The sequence below is a fragment of the Xenopus laevis genome, chromosome 4S (genome assembly GCF_017654675.1).
Source record: "Xenopus laevis strain J_2021 chromosome 4S, Xenopus_laevis_v10.1, whole genome shotgun sequence".
Lineage (NCBI taxonomy): Eukaryota > Metazoa > Chordata > Amphibia > Anura > Pipidae > Xenopus > Xenopus laevis.
In genome coordinates, this window is record NC_054378.1 from 79385525 (window position 1) to 79406850 (window position 21326).

The 21326-nt window shown below is 36.9% G+C and overlaps 1 protein-coding gene across 4 annotated transcripts in view; it reads left to right on the plus strand.

The window, feature by feature from the left end:
* LOC108715629 (ras-specific guanine nucleotide-releasing factor RalGPS2) overlaps positions 1-21326 on the plus strand; it is a 117487-nt gene that overhangs the window by 76327 nt on the left and 19834 nt on the right. For 3 of the 4 annotated variants that reach the window (XM_041561506.1, XM_018260958.2, XM_041561507.1), the window contains exons 9-15: positions 1356-1493; positions 1634-1724; positions 7183-7250; positions 8278-8413; positions 9421-9572; positions 11466-11520; positions 15510-15587. In XM_041561506.1, coding sequence (XP_041417440.1) covers positions 1356-1493; positions 1634-1724; positions 7183-7250; positions 8278-8413; positions 9421-9572; positions 11466-11520; positions 15510-15587 — 718 coding nt within the window. The remainder of the gene's footprint in view (positions 1-1355; positions 1494-1633; positions 1725-7182; positions 7251-8277; positions 8414-9420; positions 9573-11465; positions 11521-15509; positions 15588-21326) is intronic. The other variant, XM_018260959.2, reaches the window with a different exon arrangement.

A 21326-nucleotide genomic window follows, 5' to 3' on the forward strand; every position in this document is an offset into this window, starting at 1 on the left:
AATTTATAAGCGATCGATCAAAGGATTTCTATTCAACCAAAAAAAAAAACTTAGAAAAGTTCTCTGGAAGGTCCCCATAGGCTAGCATTGCACTTCGGTAGCTTTAATTTGGCGAACTATGAAGTCGAAGTTTTTTTTATAGAGACAGTACTTCGATTATCAAATGGTCAAATAGTCAAGCGATTTTTACTTTGAATCGTTCGAATCGAAGTTAAATGGTCGAATTTAGCCTATTCGATGGTCGAAGTACCCAAAAATTTACTTCGACATTCGAACTTCGAATCATTCACTCGAGCTTAGAAAATCTGCCCCGTAAAGTTAACCCTTGTTTAGCAAAGCCACCAAATAATTGGATATTGTCCCAATTTGGCTCCCCATGCATGGGGACATATCGGGCAGATGGTATAATTGGCCAAGGGACCGACAAACAGATCATATTATGATTATTATTATTATTATTACTACTACTATTATTATTATGTATTTTTAGAGCGCCAACATATTGTGGGCTTATAGGGATCTGTCCAACAAGGACTGCCTAAATCTGCAGAGGATTTTTGAACTTGCCAATAGATATCAGTCCCATTTTTTGGCCAGATAATTGTCTGGCAGTTCCAAACACCCCATAAACAGACCAATAAGCTGGTGGGGCTGTGTCAACAGCTTATATAAACCTATGTATGGCCAACTTAAGAGCTCACAGACAATTCAATATGCAGCTATTGAAATGTATCTCAAAACACATATTTAAGTTTAAATATTTTTTTAAAACAATTTTAGACACAAGGATGTGTTTTTGTGTGTTCTTATTGTAATGTATTTTGAAACTGGTTCAAACACATTAAAATGCAAGCAGTTGTGTTTTGAAACATGCAATAAAACGCAGATGTGCTAAAATGCTGATCTGAATGATCATGGGCACAACCCGCCTGAATAATATGGAATTAATTAGTTCATGCACTTTGATGCACTGAAACTTCAAATGCATCTCAGACACAAAAAAATACCATGGGTAAGGGGCCTAAAGGAAGTCCTTTTAGTTAAGGGTAAGTGCACACACTAAGATTTGGGGAGATTTAGCTGCCTGGCGACAAATCACCTCTTCTTCGTCCTGGCCATAAGAGAAGAGCATGACTTTGTTTGTTTTTTATTTTCTTCAATATCTCGAGGGTGAAGGCCATCTTTGAAATGGCAAATTGTTTGTTTGTTTGCTTCTTTTTTAATGTGACTAAGCAAAAATGTTTTCTTTTTTTCTCTAAGAATGGCTTCTCTCATCTGCTAGTGTCATTAATTCACACTGTAATTTATTCCTGGTAAAATACTTTTAAACATGCAAGCTTCTCTCTTTTTTCCAGGTATTTACCTTTCAGATCTCACGTATATAGATTCTGCATACCCATCTACTGGCAGTATCCTAGAAAGTGAGCAGAGATCAAACCTGATGAACAACATTCTTCGGATAATCTCTGACCTCCAAACATCCTGTGAATATGGTGGGTGTGCAGTGAAAGCGGTGTTATAATATTGATGGTGGCTGTCTGTAAAGGCTAAAAAAGAGCATTTTCTGTTAGATGGCCTTTTAACGCCATATGATTTGCAGTGTCTAAGTTTGTAATTCTTTTCTGTTTCTTAGACATCCCTGTCCTGTCTCATGTCCAAAAATATCTGAACTCGGTGCGGTACATTGAGGAGCTTCAGAAATTTGTTGAGGATGACAATTACAAGTAAGTAGAGTTCTATTTTCTTTATCCATAGTACTCCACACTTGTATATATACTAATGTTCAAACAATTGGTATCACCCAGAAATGGTCATGTCTTTGACAGAAACTGATACTTCAAATAAAACTGATCTGAAATCTTAGTCAATCCAATTTCATAATTTTTTTTTAATCTCCTATAACTCTTATTTCTACAACTTTACATTCATGAGAGAATCCTCCAGTTGCATCAATTTAAGCTTTGCAGACTATTTTAGCAGTGCAATTGTGAAGATTTTCAGTATATATTTAAACCCATGCCCTCTGTATCTCTTCCAGAGGTTCTATTGGCTTGTAGGGATTTTTTTTCGTACCAGAAGAGCATAATTGTGCTGGAAAGTCCATCAAAGACAGTGTAGGTATGGGATCCATTATCCGGAAACCATTACCCAGAAAGCTCCAAATTACGGGATAGTTGTCTCACATGGACTTCATTTTATCTAAATCAATATTTTTTTAAAAAAAATTAGCTTTGTTTTTGTAATAAAGTGCATGCACTGATATTGAAGTTATTAGAACCACTTCTCCTCTGCTCTATTGAAGGATCTTTACCCATTCAGGCACCTGAGGGCCGCCCCCTTAAAACTGCTGCCTTATGCACAGGGCCTCTGTGCCTAATTGGTAAATATTGCTACGGATATGATATGATTTGCTTTTAAACCAGTCCTTCATCCTTTTAGAGAAAACAGACTTCCTGGTAATGCATATATTAAAATATTACTGTAAATATGGTTGATATTAAGATTTGGATTTTTTGATTTTAAAAATATTCGTAGAAGGGAGTTCAACATCTGGTAAAGGCTGTTGCTGTTTGATTTGGATGATTCCTGAGATAGTTAAAAGAGCAGTCTACCCCCTTATTCAACACGAGCACAGGGAATACTTTTGTTTTAATCAAAAAAATGTATCGCTTTTGTTATTTCTAAAGATAAAAAGGGACTTTGAGGAAACTGAAGCTACTGCATTTCTTGTCCTTGTGAAGTAGATAATTACATTACCAGCACACAGATAATTTCTTCGCATAATGGACTCAACAGTGACAGTCAAGGTTGCAGGAGAAAACTACTCTGTTATTGTTTACAGGGAACATAAGATGATGCTGCATGGGTGTTGGAATCATCTGCTTGGATCACTTGTGAGCAAAACGGAGGAGAAAGCAGTTGTTTTACTAAACCACTGCTCTGATCACGTCTATCTCATATTCATGTCATATTCTGTCCTCATATTATGTGCTCCTATTCCTCTGCAGTAATGTCAGAGTGGGGTGGGTATGTATGTAATTGTGTTGTGTTGAGTTGGTAGAGTAGGCGTTAGGGCAGGGGTGCCCAAAAGGTAGATTGGGATCTACCAGTTAACCATTAGCTGGTGATCAGTAGATCTCAAGACACTGTCAACAAACAGCTTGTCTAAATTACCCTCCTGTTTCATTCAGATATTTATAATGTTAAGGCTACATAAGAAATAGTTGTTTGCTAAATATAGCAATATACATTTTCCCATAAATCAATATCATTTTTAAGTAATATTTTCCATGGAACAGAATGCTAACATTGCTTTTATGGATGTAGATCATGTAGATGTAGATCATAATGGGACAACATCACTAAAAGTAGACATCTCATTAGTAAAGTATGGGCACTCCTGGGTTAAATATATTTTGCATAACCTAATGTGTTCATTTGGAATCGAGCGTAAAACTAAAGTTAGCTCAACTCTATTAAATATTATAAATACATGTTCTTTATTTATAAAAACAAAATACAATTATGGTTAACACAATACAATTGTTTCTCCTTTAAATCTTGACCAGTGGTTTAAGCCAGGCCTAGTAGCCAGAACTGTATTAGTTCCAGATGAGAGTAGAATGTTTTTTTTTCCAGCCATTCCATCATTGTTGTTTTTGCTCTGTCGGTTTTATTCTGTTGATCCAAATAAATAAGAAATTAAGGATTTTTTAGTGTGCACCTGTAGGATTACTGCAGTATATTTCCTATGGCAGTTACTCATTTAAAGTGAAACCTCTATGAAATTATTTCAGTGATATTAGTGAAAGCTGAGCCTGGGTACAGCCCGTATAAGAATGTCGCTGCCATGAGGCAAATTGAGCAACTCCGTTCAGATGGCAGCACCAAAATTTCGAGGGTTGGCAAAAGGTTGCTCCTAGTTAGAGCCAAATTTCTGGTTTCTAAACTTGTAAATTCAGCTTTTCTAGTGCAGAAAGCACTTATAGACAACCTTTCTGTGTGGCTGCTGATCTTCTTACAGCAAAAAAAGTAGCTACAACAAACAGTAACATGAGTTTAACGCTGGAAATGGATGAATAAAGGTGAACAAGAGATATAGTTAACAGTTAACCATACTTGCACCTACATAAATCTATCAAGTTTAGCCCTTCCAAATGAACTCCACTGAAACTATATAAACCAATATCTATATTAATAGTAGGTTTTAGTATCACTATAGCCTTGGATGTTATGCTTGTCCAAAAAATGATCCAAGCCATTCTTAAAAGCATTATCAGAATCAGCCTTCACAACATCACTTGGCAGTTCCACAACCTCACTGTCCTCACTGTGAAGAACCACCTACGTTGCTTCAAATGAAAGTTCTATTCTGAAGGGGTGGCCTCTGGTACGGTGATCCACTTTATGGGTCAAAAGGTCCCCTTTTATTTGTCTATAATGTCCTCTAATGTACTTGTAAAGTGTAATCATGTCCCCTCCAAGCGTCTTTTTTTCCAGAGAAAACAACCCCAACATAAAGAGGCATAATTATGTTTTCATCCCTTGAGTTAATGCCCTTTTTTATGCAAGACAGAACTTTATTTGCTTTAGTAACCACAGAATGACACTGACCGGAATTAGACAACTTGTTATCTACAAAAAATCCCCAGATCCTTCTCAATTAAGGAAACTCCCAACACACTGCCATTTAGTGTATAATTTGCATTTATATTATATCTGCCAAAGTGCATAACCTTGCATTTATCAACATTGAACCTCATTTTCCAGTTTGCTGCCCAGTTTTCTAAATTAGTCAAATCAATCTGCAAAGTGGCAGCATCCTGCATGGAACCTATAGTTCTGCACAATTTAGTATCATCTGCAAAAATATAATAAAGATCCTCCCTATTTTTTAAGTCTGCGATGTTTGCATTTTTTGTACCCCCCATTAATAGGGTTGTTCACTTGCCAACACATTTATCAGTTCAATTTTCATAGTTCACCAAAAATAAAGACTTTCAATTACCTTCTTTTTTCTATTGACAGTTTTTCTAATATTGAAGTGTAAAGTTTTGTTTTTCACTTTCTGATGTCTTTCTAAAGCAACTGTGGGAAGGGGGTCTCGGACTCTGTAACTGGTCTAAATTGATAGAAATCCCCGAGTTTCATTAAAGGCAGCTGTTAGAATTGATACAATACTTGCTAATATTCCACAGATACTGCTGAGAATTATATCGTCTAATTTTATCAACTAAATGTAGCAAATTGTAACAGTTCAGAATCTGCACCTGGATTACTGAGCTGCCAGACTGAAATACCAGAAACGGACATAAAACTTTCATTTTGGAAAAAACGGTAAAAAATAGAAAATGGAAAATGACTGGGGGAAAAAAGTATTCATTTCTGGTGAACAATCTGAAAACAAAAGAACTTAAAAAAAAAAAAAAAAGTTTTTGAAGTTGAACCTTTAAGGTATTATTTTATGCTGTGTTTCATTCTTATTTTTAAAAGACACATGCTTTTTAACACATATACAGTTTTCTTTTTAAGTAAAATTGTCATAAAAAACATATAAAGCTAATCATAGAGAGATTCTTGTTCGGCATTTGCTACTACTGCTAAATTACTCAGTATTCATGATACAAATTCTACTTCAGACAGAATGGTATGATAATCCAATCCCTCTTTACCCTTCTGTGTTCCCAGATGCACTTTTTTATTAGCTTTGTCCTGTATAAGTTATGCACCTACTCACTCTTGCTCATGTTCTAACAACACTTAAAATAGTTTTCAGTGCACAAAGAATGTTTATTTGCAAATACCTATAAAATTGAGTTCAGATCTTTTTCAGCAAAGGCAAATCTTTCCACTACAGCAAATATTTGTGGACTGCATCACAGTTTGCCAACAAACATAACCTTATGTCAAAGTTACATAAAATAAAAACAATAAGCACATCCTAGGAATGTACTGTTTTTCCCATAGTGGGTCTAATATATTTAATGTAATATGTTTGAGTCAAATTATGTTAAGCGAATATCAACCTGCATGGAATTTTACTTCTGCACCAGTGTCTTCAAAGAAACAACCTTATACATTCTCTTAGAAGGCAAAAAATATTAATAAAATGAGCAACAAATTATATTTGTATACAATCTGTGTGAATGTTATTGCTGCAGTGGCCAAACACATTAAGCAGTGAATCGACAACATGTAGGCAAAAAGCAGAGCTTATGGTTATCACTGCTCTCTAAAGAGACATACACTGCTAATTAGAGTTCTGCATTACCGTGGGTGGGGGGTCGGGGAGTATAAACCTGCACATTTGTGTTGAGGAGGGTTACTTTAATAGTTAAGTAACTGTAAGTTAAGCAATTCTAGCCCCTGATGGAGCACTGTACAGCCATAAACATGATAGATGTTGTGAAATCAAAACAAGATATGCTCAAGTGCAGACAAAGGCATCACCTCCCCTGAGTTAACATTTTTTGGAAGAAAGAAAAAGAATCCATTCATGAGTCAGAAATGCGATGTGGTTTAGCAAAGCTTGTAATGTTATTGATATATTTAAAGGTTATTTAAAGTAGTTTCTGTACTTTCTATGCTCAGCACTGCTGTTTCTGACTAAGTGCCCCTTCATCAACCAGCACTCTAGTTCCCACAATGTCCTACATGTTCTGTTAACAGAATTGTGAAAGGCATTATGGGCATTGGAGGCTTGGCTGGATGAGAGGTCACTACTTTGTTTTAATTTAGCATCCCCTTTAACAGTTTGTAATGTCCTCCATCTTTTATGTTTCTAGCCTTTTAATACACAGTTCTTTCTCAGTGTTTAATTGGAAATATGTGAATTATATTCCTAAGCACACAAAAGACATCTGATTGCATTTTGGCCTAAAAACAATCCTTTATATGAGGCATTTCCACACACATCACCCTTAATTGGATCCAAACCTTTCCTTGTCCTTTTATCTTTCTTTTCATATTCTACTGATTCTTATCTGTCTGTTATCATTTATTGTGCAGTCACATTGTTTCCTTCTGCAGTTTACCCAGGATTTAAATTGCCTTTCAGACCTGTAGACATGTGGAACTAATGTAATTTTTTTTTCTAGATGAATATAGAAATAATGGAAATTGGCATTTTATCAAGCGTGTGTTGTTGGACTTAATTTATTTTGCATGCTGTTTACTGTGCAGGCTTTCATTAAAAATTGAACCTGGGACCAGCACACCTCGTACAGCAGCTTCAAAAGAAGACTTAGTTGGTAAGCTTAGGAATAGATTATCGTCTTTCTAACTTTGTTGCTAAAGTTGGCAGGTATTATGAAGACCCCTGTGTGCCAAAGCTAAAATAACTTTTGCTTGGGCAGTTGCCAGGACTGGGCCTTGCTGAACAACAATTGCTGTCAACCACATCTTATCAAATGATGTGGGCTTCTGCAACCCATCCCAACTAATGAGACTCAAATAAAATGCTGACCATTTTTAACTTGAATTTTATCCTTGCTTATCCTTAGCTGTGCCATTGTTTTCATCTGATGGCAGCAAAAATTCACCGGCACACAGGTGCAAGCAGGTTATACCTTGCTTAAGGTTTATTGCAGCATGCAACCTTTCCGGGTTACCCCCTTTATCAAGCATGCTTGATAAAGGGGGTAAAACCGAAACGTTGCATGCTGCAATAAACCTTAAGCAAGGTATAACCTGCTTGCACCTGTGTGCCGGTGAATTTTTGCTGCCATTGGATAGAGTGGTCACCGTTTCCTCCATTTGCTGTGCACCAGGGGATCATTTCCGGTGAAGGCCAGGGTGTGTGAGTGCTTTTTGGACAAGTTCTCCATTGTTTTCATTGGAACCTATTCTAATTTTTGTGGGAATTGCTTAGAATTTCTTATAGTGAGTTTGACGCTTCAGGCAATATTTGCAAGCCACCTGCAGGCAATATGATTTATGTTACAATTTGTGATTGTGACATAAATATTATCCAAAATAGAAGAAAATAGTTGATAAGAACATAGTGGTAAAGTAATTGATCTTAAAATATGAGTAAATGTAGTTTTTTTTGGCCCAGAGTGCTGGACCCAGGCTGCTGCCTCAACTAATTGTAAAGCAATGTCATTGTGAAAGAGTGATTTTTTTTTGTTTTGTTTTTTTAGAAATTAATGTACTAATGTACCACCATTTTTTAAGAATGTATCTTGTTTTTCTACAACTTTTTGAATCCATGGTTAGAACTGCATCGTGTGGTATGTTCTTGTTGATGTCCATAAGGCATTTTGCTTTGCTTCTTAGGTCCAGAAGTTGGGGCTTCACCTACAAGCTTGCGGAAAAACATTCCAGTGGAAGGAGTATTGCTACCACCAACACCTCCCTCTCCACGAAATCTGATCCCCCATGGGCACCGCAAGTGTCACAGTCTGGGATACAAGTCAGTACCAATTCCAAACAATGTATTTCTTTTACATATTCAATGTAATTTTTCTTACCGCACACCTATAGAATGTTTGATGGCTAAATAAAAGGGGATACTCCCCGACTGCATTAACTTGAGTGTGTGCGGATCCGTTTCTATATGTATGCGTTTCTTTTACATATTCCCATGTTTTATTACAGTTGTAATGCTTATACCCTTGCATTATAGGCAACATGATAATGAAATCTACTGAGAAGTGCAGCCCGAGAATCACATTGTTCATTCCAAAGTTCTGGGTGACGGCAAAGCTTTTTTTTTGGATTCAGTTGAATACTGATTCTTCCACAATGATTTGGTCTAGTTCCAAACCAAACTTGAAACACACCTTGCATTTTCAAATTTGAGTCAAGTTACCGAGAAGCCAGTGTTCAACTAGCTGCCTGACCAGGATATGTGTACAACTAATATCTGTTCACAGCATAGTCAACTAATGACTAATCAGAATATAATTTGTCAGGCTACACATTCTAAATAAAGCATCATGTAATGACAGGCAAGACTAATTTGTTGTATGATGTAATGCACACTCTAACAAGAGCTATATTGGATATGTGAAGTTTTCTTTGAGTTTTGTGTTCTATCTTGAGAAATGTCTCCGGAACAGACCGAAACGTTGACCCATTTTAATATGTATTTAATAAAATTTACATTTTAAATTAAGCAAAAGTTCCCAGTGTGCACCTTACCTTTTGGATATATATATATATATATATATATATATATATATATATATATATATATATATATATTGAAGTATTTGAACCGTTTACCGTGCACCTAGGGAACACAATATCAGCAGGGTTCTGCCCATTTGAATGAATATATATATATATATATATATATATATATATATATATATATATATATATAATATAAATATATATTGTGGCTTTCTTGATATGTGCCAAAAGTGCGCTAGAGTGATATTTAAATGGCTCCGTTGTATTCATTTTTACCTTTAGCTTCATACATAAAATGAACTCGGCTGAATTTAAAAGTGCAACCTTCCCTAATGCTGGGCCACGCCACCTTCTAGATGACAGTGTAATGGAACCCCACACACCAACACGAGGGCAAGCTGAAAGCTCCACTCTTTCAAGTGGGATATCAATAGGTAAGCTTAGGAAGCAATTGGCTGAAGCATATGTAAGAGATTTGTCATTCAAAGAGTTTTTCTAATTCCATCGTGCTACATAAATACAGGTATCCCTGCTTCAGCAGTTTATTTCCAGATCAGGGCTGACATGAACAGATCCTAATACTGGGCACAGTTCAGATTGTTTTGAAAGGTGTAGTTGAATAGAGAATTTTATGTTTGTCATGAGTTGGGAGTTATCGGTCAATAAAGTTGATCTAGAAACACATCAGTGCAGTAAAACTCCTCAAATTGCGTCCAGTCAGCATTTTGTACTGATAGTGGTCACTCCCTCCCCAGAGTGATGAAGTTTGCAAGTATAGAATGATTCCAATAGACTACCTGATAATACACCATAGGCTTAAAATCTACACTCTATCACAATGGCCACTTATATCCCAGTGAAAAGTATTGCAATGAATTTGTTGAGGCTGAACATTTTATAAGCTCAGTCTCTGCAAATGCAATGAAATACTTCTAGCAGTGAAAGTCTTTTAACAGTCCAGGACTAACAAATTAGCCCTAACAGAAGATGGTGGTCCTTACAGAAAAGAATAGTGCTGTGGGCATACGCAGATAACTAATTGTCTAGTGTGGTTTAAGTGGGAGATTGCATGAACAGCACATTATCACTGCTGCTACAGTTGCTACTTTCGGCCTCTAAATACAGGGGCTCAAATTAACATCTTAGAGGGAACATTGGTCGTGACTATTTTTATCCGTCATAGACCCTTAAAGAGGTTAATCTTTTAATTCTCCTCCTTTTAATATGTTATAGAATGGTCCATTCTAAGCAACTTTTCAAATAGTCTTTATTATTTATTTTTCATACTTTATTAGTATACTGTATTTTTTATCAGTTTTCTTTTAAATTATTTTTCTTCTGACTGACTCTTTCCAGCTTTCAATGGGGGTCACTGACCCCATCTAAAAACAAATGCTCTGTAAGTCTCTAGCAATACTTGATTATTATAATAAGGCTAGGAATGTTTTGTTATTGCTACTTTTTATTGCTCATCTTTCTATTCAAGCCCTCTCATATTCCAGTCTCTTATTCAAATCAGTGCACGGTTGCTAGGGTAATGTGGACCCTAGCAAACAGATTGCTAAGATTGCTAAGATTGCTAAGATTGCAAACTAGAGAGCTGCAAAAGCAAAATAACTAAAAAACACACAAATAAAAAACTAATTGCATATTGTCTCAGTATAGCCCTCTCTGCATCATATTAAAAGTGAGTTAAGGTGAACAATCCATTTGATATCATGCAAGTAACTGAAACATTATGGCAATGGTTTATGACATGAAGGAAACTACTATTCTGAACATGTTTTCAAGTCTCTGCACTGCCACCTACTAAATTCATCTTAAACTATTTCCAGTGAATTTGAATCAGTTGAAACAGCAATAATCTGTGGAGCCCTCAATTTAGATCTAACCTATCTGAACCTAAAATCATAATATATGTATGGGATCTGTTATCCAGAAAGCTCTAAATTATGGAAGGTTGTCTCCCATAGACTCCATTTTATCCAAATGAACCAGATTTTTAAAAATGGTTTACCCTTTTTCTGTAATAATAAAACAGTACCTTGTCCAAACTAAGATATAATTAATTCTCATTGGAAACAAAACCAGCCCATTGGGTTTATTTAATGTTTGCATGATTTTCTAGCAGATTTAAGGTATGAAAATCCAAATTATGGAAAGATTGGTTATCCGGAAAACCACAGGTCCTGAACATTCTGGAAACCGGTCCCAGTCTTGTCACCCCCAACTCCATGCAAATTAAAGCTATTACTCCAATTTTATTTACATTAAGCAGTTGTAATAATAAGAGACAGTGCATTTAAAACCACAGTTTTGTTTTGCAGGAAGCAGTGATGGGTCTGAGCTCAGTGAGGACATGCCTTGGCCAGCTTTTGAAAGGTATGTGTTGCTTGCTTAACATTTAGTAATGTTTTCTGTTCATGTTAAGGCTGTAAATCTCTTAAGGTTTTAAAACAGTATACCCCATTTTAAATAGTATTTTACATTCTCATTTTCTACGGTAAAAAATGTACTTCTTGATTAACTCTATTATTGCGTATTTCGTGCACTGAATAGTTTTTGATTTTTGAACAAAATGTAAAACCAGACAAAGTAATCACATAACATGGTTTGTTAATTATAACTACATTAATTAAATGAAAAAAATCTCTATTCCATATCGGCAATGTGGGAAAGCAGCCTTTGTTTTGTTACTCAGCTAGTGTTACTCAATCAGCTAATTAAACACAGCTAGGCTTAATTGAAGCCAGCCCTCCGGAATCTAAAACACGTCAAAATTCTCTGTGTTTGTATGCGCTTACAGGCTGATCCCATGCATACATACAGATAACATACAGATAACATACAGATAACAGAAGGCACTGGTGTATATTTGCCAGGAGGAGAAACTGACCCACGTACCACTGTTTTATGCCTTTTGTGTGTTGCAAATGGAACAGTTTATCTGCTTGTTTAGGATGTTATTGCACAACATTTCACTTTAAAGAACCCATGGAACTGCTGAATATATTATATTATGAATAAATATTGGTTTAACAAATATATGTAACACAATGTGCACAAGGATAGAAGGGGGACTTCTTCTCAAGCCAAATACACAAGAAACGCTGAAATGCACAAGAAAATTACATAGGGTTTCCATGTCACCCCTTTAAATCCGAATATGGAATCATATGGAATCCACAGCCTGCATGGCTAATTAGCAATTAATTTAGATGCAGACTGAACTGATTTATGTGCAGCCATAATGAATTGCTAATTAGCCATGCAGGCTGTGGATTCCATATGTGTTTGGTTTTAAAGGGGTAAGGGGCAACCCTAAGGGCTCTTACAGACGAGTGTTTTTACCTAAACTCCCCTGCATTGTGCTTTCTTCCGTTCAGCCGCAAAGGAGATCAGGAGTAGACGCACTGAATTATTGTCGATGGGGCTGTACTCACACAGACGCATGTAAGCACCAAATGCAGGTTGGGACGAAGCATGTTGCATTTTACCTGCGTTCGACGCTTACATGCGTCTATGTGAGTACAGCTCCATTGACAACAATTCAGTGCTTCTACTCCTGTGATCGCCTGCGGCTGAACAGAAGAAAGCACAACGCAGGGGCACACAGGTAAAAACGCTTGTCTGTAAGAGCCCTTAAGTTGCACTATATTCTTATAAGTTATGTTGGAACAGCTAATTGATACTATGTTAAAATGTTTATCAAGATGCATCTAATGAAGTTCCTCATATGTCATGCCTGCCTCCATATTTCTGCTTGTCAAATTTTAACATAACCCTTCAGAGTATTAATTTCCAAAAAGAACACTTTCGAGAAAAAAAATGAACTGTCACTCCTGTCTTACTGCCAAAAATGTTCTGGGATAGAGTTTCTTGTCAGTTTCCTGCAGTACAGGAGCAGTATACATTTATACACACCTTTGTTCAACATGAGTACAATAAATATGACTTGTACACGGTGTCAGCCAATGAGCTGTGTTCGTTACAGGTGGAGTGGGGTTCTTCTCTCTTCTATTAGTGCAAGATTACAAAACCATTTAAATAATAAGCACAATTTTTTAAACACATGCTGAACATGGGTTAAAGTTTTATCTTTTCATGGTCAAGGTTTGATCCTCGCCTGCCAGGAGTATTTTGGTACACTGGGCCAGATTCTGTTGCATGAAAAGATTATTTTATGGTTTCTCATGTGAAAACATATGGGCGAGATTTAATTTGAGGAGAAAAAACGTTTCTCCTTATTCAGCTCCAGATTTTCCCATAGACTTCAATAGAGTTTTCATGTGATAAACAGTGAGAAATGTTTTTTCTTATTAAATGACATCTGACTCTATGGGACAAATCGGGGAATTGAATTCATTGTTTTAATGACCCAATCACCACTGAGGCTAAGCAGCAGAAGTAATGAGCTCATTAAACAGTTATATATGATGGCCAGTCCTTCAGACAGAAGCCATGCTACCAAAATGAGTGCCTAATATTCATTTTAATTATTCATTTTAGGTCTAAATCCTATTTAGCCTTTTGTGAGAAATAATATTGACATGGCCAGTGTTTGACCTCATTTGTTTGCCTTCCATTAGGTTGGAAAATGTTTTTTTTCTGTTGGCCATACATGATGCAGTCAGGTTGGCCTGTTCAGTTTTTTGTACTGAGCAACCACAGGTTTGTATGGTGCATTGTGTTTGCATTGGAGTTGGTTATGTCATGCTAAAACACACAACACACCACTCCTGCTTTTATATGGTCACATGACTCCTCTGTGACTACTAGTACACACACACTCCACCCCTGCGGCCTCGTGCTTTTATATGGTCACATGACTTAATGGTGACTAATAATATCTTTATAAATTACAGTAGAGGTTACATTATCCACTATATAAACATCATATGACTCACATGGCTGCATTGCGCTTTCTCCCATTCAGTCACAGGGGAGCGCAGAGTAGACGCACTCAATTATTGTCAAGGGGGCTGTACTCACACAGATGCATGTAAGCGCCAAACGCAGATGGGACACAGCATGTTGCATTTCACCTGCATTCATTGCTTACATGCGTATGTGTGAGAACAGCCCCCTTGACAATAATTGAGTGCGTCTACTCCTGCGGCTGAACGGGAGAAAGCGCAATGCAGTGGAGCCCTTATACTATACAGATTCATGCCTTTTCTTTTTATCAATAAATATTCTTTATTGGACTGGAATTTTTTTTTATTAAATATAAATGTGCATAGCCACAAAAAACATTCTTTAGTTGGGAAATATGTTCAAGCAGTGTTGCTGAGCAGTGATGTGTACCGACACCCAATGAAGCCCTGAAGAGTACCGACACCCAATGAAGCCCTGATGAGTACCGACACCCAATGAAGCCCTAATGAGTACCGACACCCAATGAAGCCCTGATGAGTACTGACACCCAATGAAGCTCTAAAGAGTACTGACACCCAATGAAGCCCTAATGAGTACTGACACCCAATGAAGCCCTGATGAGTACTGACACCCAATGAAGCTCTAAAGAGTACTGACACCCAATGAAGCCCTGATGAGTACTGACACCCAATGAAGCTCTAAAGAGTACTGACACCCAATGAAGCCCTAATGAGTACTGACACCCAATGAAGCCCAAAGCCAGACTTATCTGCACTGATAAATGTGCCTTTTTTGTTAACACTTTTCTAAAATTCAGCAAATTGCTGATGAATTCAGATCAAACTACTAGGAATCTTTCTGGACTCCCCAGTTTGATTACTTTTAAAAACTACCCCTTAGGGGGGTACTTACACACATAGCTGTTTCTCCTGCATATAAGTGCAAACTGAGAAACGGCCCCTCTGCTGGTATTCCCTCACTTGTGTGTCTGCCTCCAGAGTCTCTGCATTGACCTTGGTGCAGATGCATGAAGCAGATTTTGTGGCATGAGTAGGTAGTGACTCTGGCTGCAGACACACAAATGAGCTGATTTTAGGGGATTGGTTAATTCTTAGACTGCGTTTATACACAAGCTGAAAATCAGCCGCATTTGTCATTTGCCTTATTCTCTATTATAACAGTGCAATTTCTTTTTGTCCACTAGAACATGCCTGACTTGGCACAGAATTGCATGAACATAATAAGAGAAGTAATAATCTTTACACTAAATAAGCTATGCTGTCTAACTTTAATTCCAATTTAAGGGATACTAAACATTCTTAATTAGGTACATACTATGATAATCATATAAATACATAATTATAATAATACTTATTGATCTAAAATACACTGCAAATGTTCTCATAGTATAAGAGTGATTGCAATTCTAACTGCTTATGTGTGACGAGTAGTGTGTGTTTGTAACACCTTCGATCTATAATGGAATCCAACAGGAACAGGTTGTACCATTCTCTGGGTCCGATGACAAGAGGGTCATGGAATGGATATCGAGGCCCGGTGAAGGCCAGCAGGTATAAACATGCTGCTTTCTACTCCTATGGTTCTTTCTTGGTGATGGGGTGTGACAAAGATCTTAATCATTTATCTTGTTTAGTTGTGGGGCACCATATTCTGAGAGCTGTTTCTGCATTTATGATCCTTTTTAGGTTTGGTGTCTGGTGATTTTCCCTCCTGCATCTGTATCTTTGAATCTGCAGTTCCAATATTATTTCTGTATTATTATTATTATTATTATTATTGTAACATGTATTTTTAGAGCGCCAACATATTGCGCAGTGCTGTGTTTAAAAGGCTGAATGTGTTTCTTATAGTGAACTGTAGATTCAAAGTCTGGCTGTTAGTCTGTGCTTAATATTATATTTCATACCAGGATCAAGAAGATATTGAACTGTACCTATGTTAGCATTTATCAGGATATCACCTAGCAGTTCATTCTAGTCTATGGGGCAGATTTATCAAGGGTTGAACTGAAAATTCTAATTTTTAAATTCTTATTTTGAGTTTATTGTAGTGTAATTTGACTAGGGAATAGTCCAAATTCTATTCTAGTTAAAAAAAAAAATTGACATTTGTAATGTCCCTTTAAGAATTTGACTATTCTCCATCTAAAACCTGCCGAATTGGTGTTTTAGCCTATGGGGACCTCCTACAATCAATTTTGAGTAGTTAGGTGGACTTTTGAAACAAAACATTTTTTTTTTTTGGTGAAAATACTCAAAACGAATTTGATCGAGTTTGCAGGTCGATCCTATTCACCCAAATGTAAGAAAATTTGATTTATTTTTTTTTCAAAAAATTTCAATTGGTCATTTTTTTCCCTGAATTTCGAGTTTATGGTAGTTTTTAGAAACTCCCATAAACTCGTAATTCGACCCTTGATAAATATGCCCCTATGTGTGTTCCTGTCAAATACACATATGCATTCTTGGTTAGTACCCTGGCAGCCTCCTGCAGTTCTCTAGTGGAGGGATTCTGGAAGTTTTATTAAGTGTACCTCACTTTTATTTAGACTGTGTTGCTGGAATTGTTACCTTGATTTCATATAACTACATTTAGGGGGTTATTTGTCAAAATCTGATTATTATTTTTTTTTTTTTTTTCAGATTTTTTAAAATAAAATAGTCCAACTAAAGTAGAACCCACAATGTAACTTTATTTATTAAAAAAGCACAATTTTATCGGATTGGGGGCAAACTCAATAAAATCGAGGGAAAACCCAAATTGTAAGGTTTTTTTCAGATTTTGTTTACCGAATCGCACAATTCTTTTTGAACTTTTTCCTGAAAACCCCAATTTTTTTTGATTTTTGCAAAAAATAGTTGCATTTTCGGGTTAATTCCAGCGCAAAACACAGAAACTTCCAAATAGGATAGGGACCTCTCCCATTGACTTCTATACAATCCTGGCAGGTGTTGCAGCATCGGGTTTTAATAAATCCCAAAAAAAAGTGAGTTTAAAAAAAAATAAAAAAATTTGCCCCAAAAATCCCGAACAAACTTTAGTAAATAACCCCCTTACTGTCTCTTCAACGCGTTTTAGTTGAGGCCCAGATTTTCCAGTACCACTGTTGTTTATTCTACAGTATGTGCTAACAATATATATTTATATTTATATATATATATATATATATATATATATATTTATATTTATATATATATATATATATATATATATATATATATATATATATATCCAGCTAATAAACATGTTTTCATCAAATGGCCAGACAAATTCTACATCTTTCTTGCATAGCTGGAGGATGAGATTTGCTTGCTCCTACTAGTAGCATTATAGTTCTAGGTTCCCATTGAGTGTTGAGTTAAAAATTACTTGTGTATTTCGATTCAAGTCAATGGGACATGGCATGGCGTATTCAGCAAGCTATAACGTGCCCTCTGTCCCATTAGCCTTATAACACACAGAGGTCCAGACCTTAACCGGAATAATCACCAGAGTTGCAAAGAAGAAATCTTAGCAAAAATAAGCAAGTCCACCTTAGTTTTAAAATATATAAAATCTGCATATACTTAGTAACAGGAAAACTACCTACTAATTAGACATGAACATGAAATAGAATATTTCCAAAAAATATGTATTATTACTTTAATATGAAATGTTTTGTGTTTTAGTGTGACTTTTTTTCTGTTGCTATAGAGACTATATTTGTCTATGACAGCTTAAGCATCCTCTCTCAGAAATGTGGTACAATCCTATCATTCACAGAAATAATAAACCATAAGAAGTGTTGTGGGCTTTGTGAAGCAGCTTTGACTGGAAAAAAGTACAGTTCAGTTTATGACAGTCCTTTGATTAGGTAACCAGAAGTGGGAAACCAGTTATGTTTGCCAAAATAATGGTGCTAAGCTCAAAAAGGATGTTTTTTTTTTTTGTAAAATACTTTCTGGCTGTTATAGACATTCATCATATTCCAAAGGGCCCATTCTAACACACTCAGGAAGCTTTAAAGTATGAAACTGGCATTGATGTGGGTCAGTGGCTATTGCCTACCTCTTCTGCCTGTTTCCTTAAGTATACATACATCTGAGTTTGTACCTGGCTTCCCTTTATAACCAGGGTAGCCTTAGGGTTGTGTCATGGTTCTGTCCTCTTTTCTGTAATAATTTGTACCTAAACCTTGTAGCAGGGTTCAACAGATCCAGTGACTTTTGGTGGTGGGGGGGCATTGCAGACGTTCAGGTGCCCCTGCACACTATTTTTCTTTAACTTATAGGCACTCAAAGGCGGCCCCCCTAAAGCTGCTGTCCTAGGCACATTCTTTTGAATGCCTATATGGCAAGTATAGTCCTGAATGGGAAACTAACAGCTAAGCAGGTTCAGTATATGTTCATGAAAAATATCTTATTCCCAAGGCTTGGGAGGACTAAAATAATGTTGCTGTTGGCTCAGTAACTGTTAGTTGTGCCTCTTCTATGTCTTCTAGTATCCAAATGCCACTTGTTTGTAGAACCATTACCTGTGAAATAAGTCTAGACCCAGCTGCAGGATATCTTGTAGGTTATTAGTGTTATTCTTTAATCATATAGACCTTGTATATTACATAGAGAGAGTACCAGGGCTGGAACTAAGGGCAGGCAGAAGAGGCACGTGCCTAGGGTGCAATGGTTGACGGGGGGAAGCTGGGTACATACCTCTTCTACCTGCCGTCCCATAGTTTAGGCCCATCTGTCCAGGATCAGTTGTACTAGACACACATGGGGATGGGGCCTTTTTTGGGCAATCAGGACAGGGCCTTGCCTTGGGGCCCTCATCCTTGGCCTGGCACTGGAGAGTATATGTATAGAACTGCGCACCAATGACATTATTCTTTTGCACCTTTCTTGCAAATTGTTGAAGATGCCTTAGTTTTCTATAGTTTCATTATTAATGTTTTAACAAACTCATAGAAGAGAGTAAAAAAATATTTTATTGCTTAAGGCATCGCAGAATTCAATATAACATTTTAAAAGCACATAAAGGGGTTAATAGCCATCGGCTATATGATTTTACATCCATACGCCACTCCTAACTCTCACAAAAACATTTCCTTCCCTAAAGTTCTAGTTTATGCTTCTGTGCTTGGGCAGAGGAGTGTTTTCCATTAGAGCATCTCATGCACTGCTGGAACGTGTGCTACATGGGAAGTGCAGCTGCTGAACGCTGTGTTGAAACACCAATGTTATTTTTCACCAGTATATTGGAGCCCGTGCAGAGACTGTAGACCCGCCTGTAAGGCTGCCAGTATTTTCTGTGTGGCCCTACTATTCTTAGGTTTCTTATATTTTTAATCTTTTATTCAGACTGCTAAATGAGTGCTACGAGTTACACTAGTGTGGCAATTTGCTACATATTATTTAATCCTCATGGTGATATTTCAGCATCCCACAAGCCACTGGAGTTAAATGGGAAGTATCTTGAAAATAAGAATTTGATAAAAGCTTTTTTCTCATGGAACCTAGATTTTTTTAAATGCAGATATTAACCCTGTTATGATCAGGACCTGGTGTTTTCCAGATCAATCTATAATACGCATCTCCTTACTTTAAAGGGGTTGTTCACCGTAAACACTTTTCCAGTTCAGATTGTTCACCAAAAATCAAGACTTTTTCCAATTAAAAAAGAGTTGGAGACCCCCCCCTTTAAAAATGTGAATTATTTGTTTAAAATTAAGTCTATGGGAGATGACCTTTCCGCAAGTCAGAGCTTTCTGGATAACAGGTTTCCAGATAATGGTAACTTAACCTGTAGAATACATTTAAAATTCTGTACATTTCATAAATAATAAAGTTTATCTTCAGTATCCCCTCTTGGTGATCTGTCTTCCTCTGTATGAGTTAAAGTCAAATTTATATTGACAGGTCAAGCACATTGATGGGAGCAGTGGGGGAACTACTGGGGGAGCAGGGCCCGCCCCCGGCAGCGCCGCACGCCACTGAAATCCCCACTAGGATTGAGCCGAACCCCTGAATCCTTCGTTAAATATTCGGCCGAATACCGAACCGAATCCTAATTTACATATGTTTTTGTTTTGAGACAAAAAGTCATGTGATTTCCCTCCCCACCCTTAATTTGCATATCAAAATTAGGATTTGGTTCGGCCGGGCAGAAGGATTCGGCCAAATCTGAATCCTGCTGAAAAAGGCCAAATCCTGACCAAATCCAGGATTCGGTGCATCCCTATTCTGCGTGCACATGCCCCAGACCTACAGCTTGAGGAGCTACTTTATACCACAAATTTACAGCAGGCATTTGCAGGTCCCATGCCCAGGCATAGTAAAGAAAGGTACATTTTATTTCATACACATATAAGATACAGCCTGGCCTAACAATTTGCATGCACTTGTCACTAATCAGGCAATTCTGACACAATGCTGCATGTAGATAGGCATATATTAGAGAGGAGATCATAAAGATGAACTTAAAGGACTGTGTAAAGACTTTCTTATTTCTAGTTTTTTTCTAAATACAAAAACTAGATATCATCAGTGCTAAGACTTATTTAGCACAACTGAATGAGCCCTAGATGGCCTAACCTTACTATCGGTGTCGGACTGGCCCACTGGGATACCAGGAAAACTCCCGGTGGGCCCAGGTGTCAGTGGACCTTTGTGCTGCTAAACGTTTGGCCTATTTCATGGCCATTCCCTATTTCTATGAGAACAAAGAAGCTAAATAGGTGGAATAATAGATTATAGTATGTAAATAAAAGAGACTAGGAGAATAGAGGTTGAGTGATTAGAGGAAGAAAATAGTACTGAGGGTGGGCCCCTGGTCTAAAAACTTTTGGTGGGCCCCTGGTCTAAGGTTTTTTGGTGGGCCCCTTGTGTCCCACTTACTATATATCAGGAGACATGTCAGGAACATCTAGGCATGCAGTGCCACCCACCCACATGACATGTCATTCTTTTTTTTTCAATTGCTTTCTATCTTGTATTTTTTTTACCATTCTCCCAAAATTTATTGTTCCTGTTTCTGGTGTTTAAGTCTGGCAGCTCAGTGATCCAGAAGCATTCTGAACTGTTATAATTTGCTGTATTTAGTTGATACATTTCTGAGCAGTGTCTGTGGAATATTAGCAGCTGTTGTATCAATTCTAACAGCTGCCTTTAAAGGAACAGTAAAGTCAAAACATAAGTGTTTCAAAGTAATAAAAATATAATTCAGTGTTGCCCTGCACTGGTAAAACTGGTGTGTTTGCTTCAGAAACACTACTATTGTTTATATAAATAAGCTGCTGTGTAGCGATAGGGGCA